The 11,100-nt window shown below is 40.8% G+C and overlaps 1 protein-coding gene across 1 annotated transcript; it reads right to left on the reverse strand.

Moving 5' to 3' along the window:
• Positions 1-377: 377 nt before the first annotated feature.
• LOC109426637 (E3 ubiquitin-protein ligase MARCHF3) lies at positions 378-10,756 on the reverse strand. Its single transcript, XM_019702165.3, has 6 exons — positions 10,496-10,756; positions 9,799-9,933; positions 2,836-2,899; positions 2,339-2,488; positions 910-971; positions 378-647 (listed from the first exon to the last, which is right to left on the reverse strand). The coding sequence occupies exons 1-6, from the start codon at positions 10,624-10,626 to the stop codon at positions 569-571; spliced, it is 621 nt and encodes a 206-aa protein (XP_019557710.2). The 5' UTR covers positions 10,627-10,756; the 3' UTR covers positions 378-568.
• Between the last annotated feature and the right edge of the window lie 344 nt (positions 10,757-11,100).

Raw genomic sequence — 11,100 nt, forward strand, 5'->3', positions numbered from 1 at the left:
AGGGCAATTTAGCAGTCGAACTGCTATGATACTACAGCAAACATATATAATGCAGTTTTGAAGCTGAAATACGCCTTATTTAAATGCTTATTGGTCACCTGGGTAAATAAATCGCTCTTGTTCTTGGTTCATACAAAGCTACAAATTTGATGGACAGATTTGCGATGCGGTTAAGGACGAGATGAAGCATTATCGATGTGATTTGAATCTCCTTATAACAACTGAAATGCCGTGTCATTTTTGGCAAGTTTTTTCACGTGCGATTCTTGACTCGCCGAACTCACCGCCGAAGAGATTTTACTCATTGATTGATTTCTTTGAGTGCTAATTATAAGTATTGACGATGACATACTAGGGTAAGCAATGCGCCGACACAAGCAAAACAATTTTATGTTATTCCTTGTTAGATTGATAATTGTTCAAATGGGTTGAGTTCGCTGTACTTACCTTACATAAGCTGCGAAAAAAGTCGACAGTAGTAAAGGTTTGTCGTCAATACAATTCAAATTTTAAATGTTAGGTCATGCATAGGTATTATCCAAATTGATTCCAACCTCAAACAATCAGCTTATACCACCAGCGATGAGCCACTAGATTCTTCCAGGGTAATTTCCGAAAGCCGTATCCTTCGGGATGCTCTCCACCACCTGGGAAGAAAAACCATAGTTCGGGTAAGCTAAGCATGAATCACGAAATAATAGAAAGCAATCATGGTGAAGCTGGTGGTGGTGGTGGTATAATAGGGTAGCTGGTGGGCACTACGCCACTACTGTGTCTCGCTTGCATTGCTCTGCAAACATCGTTTAACAGACACCGCACTGTGCGGAGAGAAAAGGGCCACCACCAAACTGCAGCCAGCCAGCCAGCGTGTAGGACACGTATGTACCTACCAAGAGCTTCGATGCTTACCTATACCAGGGGATGATGTGATCCTTTGCCAGCACGAAGAGGTTGGTTAGATACACAATTAGCTGCAAAACGGAAGAGCTAAATGAGTCTTCGGGATATGGACACCGGAGATGAGCCGTTCTCTGGACCCCGACCGCCTATGGGGCGAATAAATATGTATGGTGCGGTGTATGCATGTGTCTGCAAATTGTGGACGGATCATCTTCCTGAGGATGTACCTACATACGTGTTGGTACAGTGGTCAAACTTATGCGGAGGAATGTCGAAACGGTGCTGCGGTGGGTGAAGTGTTCAATGCGGCTGGGATGTGCAGAGCAAAGAGAATTTTTCAATTGTTGAAATTTGAAAGCAAAGGTCTTGTGCTTTAGTTTTGCTGTCAATGCATTAGTGAGTGCATGCAAGTCTAATTGACTGCAATGATTCAACATCAATCAAATTATTTACATTTTTTAAAGAATTATTAAACAGAAAGAACATTTATGAAACGTTGATTTTACATAATCATGACTTCACCGTATTCAACTTACATTCTTTATCCGTCCCAATCTCGTCGTTCTTGTTGGCGTACGTCTCCACATGATGACAGTTCACATGGGCCAACAAGTACGGCCAGCGGTCCTTTCTAATCGGCTTGCGTTCAACTACTTTAGCTAGTGTTAGCTGTTAATTCACGGTGTTGGACAAAAGTATGGAGACTACTCGTAAAAATACACTTAGTGCACTCAAATTCTTTGAAATCTCTCTCGATATCCATTTGTTAGTCATTGTGAAATCACTGAAATCCTCTGAAACTCTCATTCAGCTTCTAAAACGCCCTGATGCCCTTTTGAACTCCCAATGACATCCTGAATCCCCTCAGGAAACATTGGAGACTCCAACACGCTGAAACCCACTGCAATCCTTTGAAAACCTTATGAAAGCCCCTCGCAACTACCAAGGAAAGTTTCACTTTTAACCCCCTAAAACCTTCCCGAAACCCTTATGACATGCTTCTGAACTTCCGTTGAGTATACCTTGAAACTCATTCGAACCCTCCTGAAACGCTTGATGGCCCCTAACAATAATAATACCTTACAAAAAAACAAAAAAAATCTCTGAAACTTCCATGAAACTTCAATAAAACACTTCTCAAACCCCCTTGGCATATGCTCTAAAACAACCTTGAACCCCGTTGGGATCTCCCGCGTTGAAACTCTTAGAAACCTTCTCAGGCCTCTTGAAACGTTCTGAAACCTTTTTGGAACTTCACAACCATCTTTTTAATCTTTGAAAGGAATTACTGGAAAGGAAAAACTTTCTAACTCAAACTAAGGTCATATTACTTCAGTCCGACACTGTACCATTCGGTTGTCGTGTAGTGTGTGGCCCCGTTAGGCACAATAATCCAGATTCCAGACACAAGATGTTAAATAGGTAAAGGTATACCTACCACCAGCAGCAGAAAGCAAACAACGGCGGTCGAGGCGAGCGTCTCCTGGAGCGTGTTGCGATGGGTACTCTGGAACCGGAGCACCAGGATGCAGATCATTGTCAGGATGAAGCAGATGAATGACAGGACGGCATAAATCAGTGCATCCGACTGTGAACGAAAGAAGCCGGAGTGAGTGGTAAAGTGCACGTTTGTTGTGTTTCCATGGCTGGTGGTCTTCTCAGTTCTCCCTGAGACACAGCTCTAGAGAGACTGCGAGCCTGCGAGTGATGAGCCAAATGGGCAAATACACATTCAATCGAGTGGCCCTCGGCGTAGAAGAAGCGGTCGGTGGTGCTTGTTTGGTCATGGACAAACCAAGATTAAAGGTTAATTTGGCGTAGTCATCATGAGCCGTGAATGAGTGTGAGAGGATGTGAAGGGGTATGAGCGGGTATCAGAAGAATTGCGAGATAGGTATGTAGAAGGACATGCTAGAGGACAGTCAAAGGCCTTACCACTAACAGGCCACGATTGCCCGGATGACGATACCAAACGCACAAGGACTCCATGCAGCCGTACCTGGTTGGATGAAAAATGAAATAGGAAATTAGTGGATGAAGATGTGTGCCCTCTCGTGTGCTTTGCTTGGGGACATCGGTTCAGCTTCAGCTTAGGCCTTTGAGCATTTTGCTGGTAGGTAGGCGGTGTGGTTTCGGTGGCAGTTGGGTCCCATTAAGTGGATCGCTTTCGTTTAGATTATTTGCTTTGCTGGCAGTGTTGCAAATATTGATAGCTTTCCCATCGGCTTACAGAAAGTAACGTGGAAGTCAATTTATTGAAATAAGTTAGGTGCATAACATTTGATATTCATGAAATTTAATACTAAGTAGAACAATTCTTGGAAATTTTTAAGTTGAATTTTATAAAATACAGAAATAAGAATATGAAAATAACAAAAGTTTAGAGTAAACAGTAAAATTTAAAGCTAAAAACTAGAGCTAAAGAGTAGAGCTACATGCTAGAAATAGAAACTACATTTACAAGTTAGCTAGAAGCTACAGCTAGAAGCTACAGCTAGAAGCTACAGCTAGAAGCTACAGCTAGAAGCTACAGCTAGAAGCTACAGCTAGAAGCTACAGCTAGAAGCTACAGCTAGAAGCTACAGCTAGAAGCTACAGCTAGAAGCTACAGCTAGAAGCTACAGCTAGAAGCTACAGCTAGAAGCTACAGCTTGAAGCTACAGCTAGAAGCTACAGCTTGAAGCTACAGCTAGAAGCTACAGCTAGAAGCTACAGCTAGAAGCTACAGCTAGAAGCTACAGCTAGAAGCTACAGCTAGAAGCTACAGCTAGAAGCTACAGCTAGAAGCTACAGCTAGAAGCTACAGCTAGAAGCTACAGCTAGAAGCTACAGCTAGAAGCTACAGCTAGAAGCTACAGCTAGAAGCTACAGCTAGAAGCTACAGCTAGAAGCTACAGCTAGAAGCTACAGCTAGAAGCTACAGCTAGAAGCTACAGCTAGAAGCTACAGCTAGAAGCTACAGCTAGAAGCTACAGCTAGAAGCTACAGCTAGAAGCTACAGCTAGAAGCTACAGCTAGAAGCTACAGCTAGAAGCTACAGCTAGAAGCTACAGCTAGAAGCTACAGCTAGAAGCTACAGCTAGAAGCTACAGCTAGAAGCTACAGCTAGAAGCTACAGCTAGAAGCTACAGCTAGAAGCTACAGCTAGAAGCTACAGCTAGAAGCTACAGCTAGAAGCTACAGCTAGAAGCTACAGCTAGAAGCTACAGCTAGAAGCTACAGCTAGAAGCTACAGCTAGAAGCTACAGCTAGAAGCTACAGCTAGAAGCTACAGCTTGAAGCTACAGCTAGAAGCTACAGCTTGAAGCTACAGCTAGAAGCTACAGCTTGAAGCTACAGCTAGAAGCTACAGCTGGAAGCTACAGCTAGAAGCTACAGCTAGAAGCTACAGCTAGAAGCTACAGCTAGAAGCTACAGCTAGAAGCTACAGCTAGAAGCTACAGCTAGAAGCTACAGCTAGAAGCTACAGCTAGAAGCTACAGCTAGAAGCTACAGCTAGAAGCTACAGCTAGAAGCTACAGCTAGAAGCTACAGCTAGAAGCTACAGCTAGAAGCTACAGCTAGAAGCTACAGCTAGAAGCTACAGCTAGAAGCTACAGCTAGAAGCTACAGCTAGAAGCTACAGCTAGAAGCTACAGCTAGAAGCTACAGCTAGAAGCTACAGCTTGAAGCTACAGCTAGAAGCTACAGCTTGAAGCTACAGCTAGAAGCTACAGCTTGAAGCTACAGCTAGAAGCTACAGCTAGAAGCTACAGCTAGAAGCTACAGCTAGAAGCTACAGCTAGAAGCTACAGCTAGAAGCTACAGCTAGAAGCTACAGCTAGAAGCTACAGCTAGAAGCTACAGCTAGAAGCTACAGCTAGAAGCTACAGCTAGAAGCTACAGCTAGAAGCTACAGCTAGAAGCTACAGCTAGAAGCTACAGCTAGAAGCTACAGCTAGAAGCTACAGCTAGAAGCTACAGCTAGAAGCTACAGCTAGAAGCTACAGCTAGAAGCTACAGCTAGAAGCTACAGCTAGAAGCTACAGCTAGAAGCTACAGCTAGAAGCTACAGCTAGAAGCTACAGCTAGAAGCTACAGCTAGAAGCTACAGCTAGAAGCTACAGCTAGAAGCTACAGCTAGAAGCTACAGCTAGAAGCTACAGCTAGAAGCTACAGCTAGAAGCTACAGCTAGAAGCTACAGCTAGAAGCTACAGCTAGAAGCTACAGCTAGAAGCTACAGCTAGAAGCTACAGCTAGAAGCTACAGCTAGAAGCTACAGCTAGAAGCTACAGCTAGAAGCTACAGCTAGAAGCTACAGCTAGAAGCTACAGCTAGAAGCTACAGCTAGAAGCTACAGCTAGAAGCTACAGCTAGAAGCTACAGCTAGAAGCTACAGCTAGAAGCTACAGCTAGAAGCTACAGCTAGAAGCTACAGCTAGAAGCTACAGCTAGAAGCTACAGCTAGAAGCTACAGCTAGAAGCTACAGCTAGAAGCTACAGCTAGAAGCTACAGCTAGAAGCTACAGCTAGAAGCTACAGCTAGAAGCTACAGCTAGAAGCTACAGCTAGAAGCTACAGCTAGAAGCTACAGCTAGAAGCTACAGCTAGAAGCTACAGCTAGAAGCTACAGCTAGAAGCTACAGCTAGAAGCTACAGCTAGAAGCTACAGCTAGAAGCTACAGCTAGAAGCTACAGCTAGAAGCTACAGCTAGAAGCTACAGCTAGAAGCTACAGCTAGAAGCTACAGCTAGAAGCTACAGCTAGAAGCTACAGCTAGAAGCTACAGCTAGAAGCTACAGCTAGAAGCTACAGCTAGAAGCTACAGCTAGAAGCTACAGCTAGAAGCTACAGCTAGAAGCTACAGCTAGAAGCTACAGCTAGAAGCTACAGCTAGAAGCTACAGCTAGAAGCTACAGCTAGAAGCTACAGCTAGAAGCTACAGCTAGAAGCTACAGCTAGAAGCTACAGCTAGAAGCTACAGCTAGAAGCTACAGCTAGAAGCTACAGCTAGAAGCTACAGCTAGAAGCTACAGCTAGAAGCTACAGCTAGAAGCTACAGCTAGAAGCTACAGCTAGAAGCTACAGCTAGAAGCTACAGCTAGAAGCTACAGCTAGAAGCTACAGCTAGAAGCTACAGCTAGAAGCTACAGCTAGAAGCTACAGCTAGAAGCTACAGCTAGAAGCTACAGCTAGAAGCTACAGCTAGATGCTAGAGCTAGAAGCTACAGCTAGAAGCTACAGCTAGAAGCTACAGCTAGAAGCTACAGCTAGAAGCTAGAGCTAGAAGCTACAGCTAGAAGCTACAGCTAGAAGCTAGAGCTAGAAGCTACAGCTAGAAGCTACAGCTAGAAGCTACAGCTAGAAGCTACAGCTAGAAGCTACAGCTAGAAGCTACAGCTAGAAGCTACAGCTAGAAGCTACAGCTAGAAGCTACAGCTAGAAGCTAGAGCTAGAAGCTACAGCTAGAAGCTAGAGCTAGAAGCTACAGCTAGAAGCTAGAGCTGGAAGCTACAACTAGAAGCTAGAGCTAGAAGCTACAGCTAGATGCTAGAGCTAGAAGCTACAGCTTGAAGCTACAGCTAGAAGCTACAGCTAGAAACTAAAGCTGGAATCTAAAGTTAAAGCTCGTGCCAAGAACCAAGGCTAGAGCTAGACCTCGAAGCTGAAACTAGATAGTAGAGCTAGAACTATAAGCTAGAGTAAGAAGCTAAAACATGAAGCGAAGCTAGATCTAGAAGCTAGAGTTAGAGCTAGAAGCAAGAGCTAAGGGCTAGAGTTAGAAGCTAGAGCTAGAAACTAGAGATTGAAAGTCAAGCTAGAGACTTAAGCTAGGAGTAAGAACTAAAAGCTAGAGCAAAAAGCTTGCGCAACACACCAGAGTTAAAAGCAAGAGCTATAAGATTGAGCTGGAAATTGAAGTTAGAAGCAAGTGCTGAAATCTACTTCAAGAAGCAAAGTTTGAAGATAGTGTTAGAGCTAAAGCTAGAAGCTAGAGCCAGAGACTAGAGTTAGATGAAAACCAGATTTAGAGCTAAAACAAGACCTTGAAGCCTAGAAGTTAGAACTAGAAAATAGTTAGAAATTAGAACCATAAGCTAAACCTACAAACTAAAACTAGAACCTAGAACTTGAAACCAGGATTAGGAGCTAAAACAAAAAGTTGGAGCAAAAAGCGTTTTTAGCTCACGTCAGACAGAAGACAGAAGACAGAATACAGAAGACAGAAGACAGAAGACAGAAGCAAGAAGCTAGAAGCCAGAAGCCAGAAGCCAGAAGCCAGAAGAAAGATAAAAGTTGAAAGATGAAAGATGAAAGATGAAAGATGAGAGACGAAAGATGAGAGATGAAAGATGAAAGATGAAAGATGAAATATGAAAGATGAAAGATAAAAGATAAAAGATAAAAGATGAAAGATGAAAGATGAAAGATGAAAGATGAAAGATGAAAGATGAAAGATGAAAGATGAAAGATGAAAGATGAAAGATGAAAGATGAAAGATGAAAGATGAAAGATGAAAGATGAAAGATGAAAGATGAAAGATGAAAGATGAAAGATGAAAGATGAAAGATGAAAGATGAAAGATGAAAGATGAAAGATGAAACATGAAACATGAAACATGAAACATGAAACATGAAACATGAAACATGAAACATGAAACATGAAACATGAAACATGAAACATGAAACATGAAAGACGAAAGATGAAAGATGAAAGAGGAAAGATGAAAGATGAAAGATGAAAGATGAAAGATGAAAGATGAAAGATGAAAGATGAAAGATGAAAGATGAAAGATGAAAGATGAAAGATGAAAGATGAAAGATGAAAGATGAAAGATGAAAGATGAAAGATGAAAGATGAAAGATGAAAGATGAAAGATGAAAGATGAAAGATGAAAGATGAAAGATGAAAGATGAAAGATGAAAGATGAAAGATGAAAGATGAAAGATGAAAGATGAAAGATGAAAGATGAAAGATGAAAGATGAAAGATGAAAGATGAAAGATGAAAGATGAAAGATGAAAGATGAAAGATGAAAGATGAAAGATGAAAGATGAAAGATGAAAGATGAAAGATGAAAGATGAAAGATGAAAGATGAAAGATGAAAGATGAAAGATGAAAGATGAAAGATGAAAGATGAAAGATGAAAGATGAAAGATGAAAGATGAAAGATGAAAGATGAAAGATGAAAGATGAAAGATGAAAGATGAAAGATGAAAGATGAAAGATGAAAGATGAAAGATGAAAGATGAAAGATGAAAGATGAAAGATGAAAGATGAAAGATGAAAGATGAAAGATGAAAGATGAAACATGAAACATGAAACATGAAACATGAAACATGAAACATGAAACATGAAACATGAAACATGAAACATGAAACATGAAACATGAAACATGAAACATGAAACATGAAACATGAAACATGAAACATGAAACATGAAACATGAAACATGAAACATGAAACATGAAACATGAAACATGAAACATGAAACATGAAACATGAAACATGAAACATGAAACATGAAACATGAAACATGAAACATGAAACATGAAACATGAAACATGAAACATGAAACATGAAACATGAAACATGAAACATGAAACATGAAACATGAAACATGAAACATGAAACATGAAACATGAAACATGAAACATGAAACATGAAACATGAAACATGAAACATGAAACATGAAACATGAAACATGAAACATGAAACATGAAACATGAAACATGAAACATGAAACATGAAACATGAAACATGAAACATGAAACATGAAACATGAAACATGAAACATGAAACATGAAACATGAAACATGAAACATGAAACATGAAACATGAAACATGAAACATGAAACATGAAACATGAAACATGAAACATGAAACATGAAACATGAAACATGAAACATGAAACATGAAACATGAAACATGAAACATGAAACATGAAACATGAAACATGAAACATGAAACATGAAACATGAAACATGAAACAAACATGAAACATGAAACATGAAACATGAAACATGAAACATGAAACATGAAACATGAAACATGAAACATGAAACATGAAACATGAAACATGAAACATGAAACATGAAACATGAAACATGAAACATGAAACATGAAACATGAAACATGAAACATGAAACATGAAACATGAAACATGAAACATGAAACATGAAACATGAAACATGAAACATGAAACATGAAACATGAAACATGAAACATGAAACATGAAACATGAAACATGAAACATGAAACATGAAACATGAAACATGAAACATGAAACATGAAACATGAAACATGAAACATGAAACATGAAACATGAAACATGAAACATGAAACATGAAACATGAAACATGAAACATGAAACATGAAACATGAAACATGAAACATGAAACATGAAACATGGAAATTGGAAGATGGAAGATGGAAGATTGAAGATGGAAGATGGAGGATGGAAGATGGAAAATTGAAGATGGAAGATGGAAGATGGAAGATGGGGGATGGAAGTTCAAAGATAAAAGATGGAAGATGGAGGATGGAAGTTCAAAGATGGAAAATGGAAGATGGAAGATGGAAGTTCAAAGATTGAAAATGGAAGATTGAAGGTGGAAGATGGAAGATGGAAGATAGAAGATAGACGATAGAATAAATTAAAACTTCTTTGATTGCTGGCAACACGGCAGCCCATAATCACGGGCCTGCCGCATGACCATTCCGAAAGCGACCAACGAAACGGTCACTCTACCGATTCTAATTGCCTGATGTGCCTCTTCTAGTAGGTATAGTAGTGAGAAGCAGGCCGGCCAGTTAGTAGCTAGTGACCTAAAGGGGCTATCAGATTTGTTCCGGTTCCGGGGTACAATTGTAATAAGTGAAATACAGTTACAGTGGAAAGCGGAGGGATGCCCTTACCTTAGTGTCGTGTAGGTCTGAAACCTGTGTAAACACAGCTCGCAGTGTGTAAGTCCGGACCGGCTTAGCCAGTGCTCCAGGCAGTCCCGGTGTACGTACCGTAGTGATCCCTTGCACAGACAGGGCGAGATTAAACTGTAATTAAAAAATAGCAGAAAAGAGACCGTTTTCAGAATGGTGACTGCTGCTGCTGCAGGAGCGTGTGCACTGGATTGGACTCGGGGCCCACGGTGGTGTTACGAATGTGGCCTTGTTTCTTTTGAACTGGATCGGAAGAAACTGGAGCCGGGGGAAAGGAGAGTGGCCTGTTGGTGGGGTGAGTGCAGTTTGTCCGGATGCGGTTGCGTTTCCTCTCTGTTATTTGCAGAACCACCATCTATCTTGACCGGGACACCGGAGAAAATGGGGTTCTTTCGGCTGTACTCGGACTGGAAGTATGTCTGTGGCTTATCATTAATTCTGACTGTTTGTACTTTTAGTGGACGGATACATATGTTTACCGAGGGAAACCAGCAGCGGTGTCTTTGAAAATGGAAAATTACTCGGAAACTGAAGCGTTGAAATTGGGTTCCGCAAGCGTTACTAAATATTCGAGTGGACGGTCAGCGTTGGCAAATAGAATTAACCTAATTGTTTGAGAGTGGTTGTTTGTGTACAATGTTGCGGTGCATGAGATTCCCATTAACTGATAGTTTACCGAGACTTCTCCGTTGCACTCTGGCAAATCCGGCATGCAATCGAATCACTGCTGCTTCTCTGGCGTTGGGATCCTTCGCTTAATGATACTTCCTCGAATTCTGGTTCGATATTTACTGCTGCTTCAGTCATGCTTAATTTGCACAAAGAAATTTCGAAACGTGAGATTTGTATCTAAATACAATTTGGAATTTGGGAAAATTCCAAAACAGTCCAACGAGATAATTTGGAACTGGGTTGCTGAGATCTGTTTCGATGTTTTGAAATGATTGGGTCGTTCGGGCAGTTTTTGGAAGCTTGGACAGAGGACATATTTGTTGGATGCAAGGTTGGATGTATTTATTTTAACCAAATTGTTTAAAGTGTTCGTTAAAGTTTCTTTAAAAAATCAATCCAATCAATATTGCTCAGGGATTCAGGGGATTCATGGGTTTCTCCTGGAGTTACATCAAGGATTCTTCTAGAATTTCTGTTTATTGCTTTTCTTCTGAGATTCATGAAATGATTCATTCTGGGACTCTCATAAGAGATCTTCAGAGATTGCTGCAGGAATGTCTCCAGGACTTTCTCCAGGAAGACATTATCGAGACATTTTCCAGGAATGCA

Source organism: Aedes albopictus, chromosome 2, assembly GCF_035046485.1.
Source record: "Aedes albopictus strain Foshan chromosome 2, AalbF5, whole genome shotgun sequence".
Classification (NCBI taxonomy): Eukaryota; Metazoa; Arthropoda; class Insecta; order Diptera; family Culicidae; genus Aedes; species Aedes albopictus.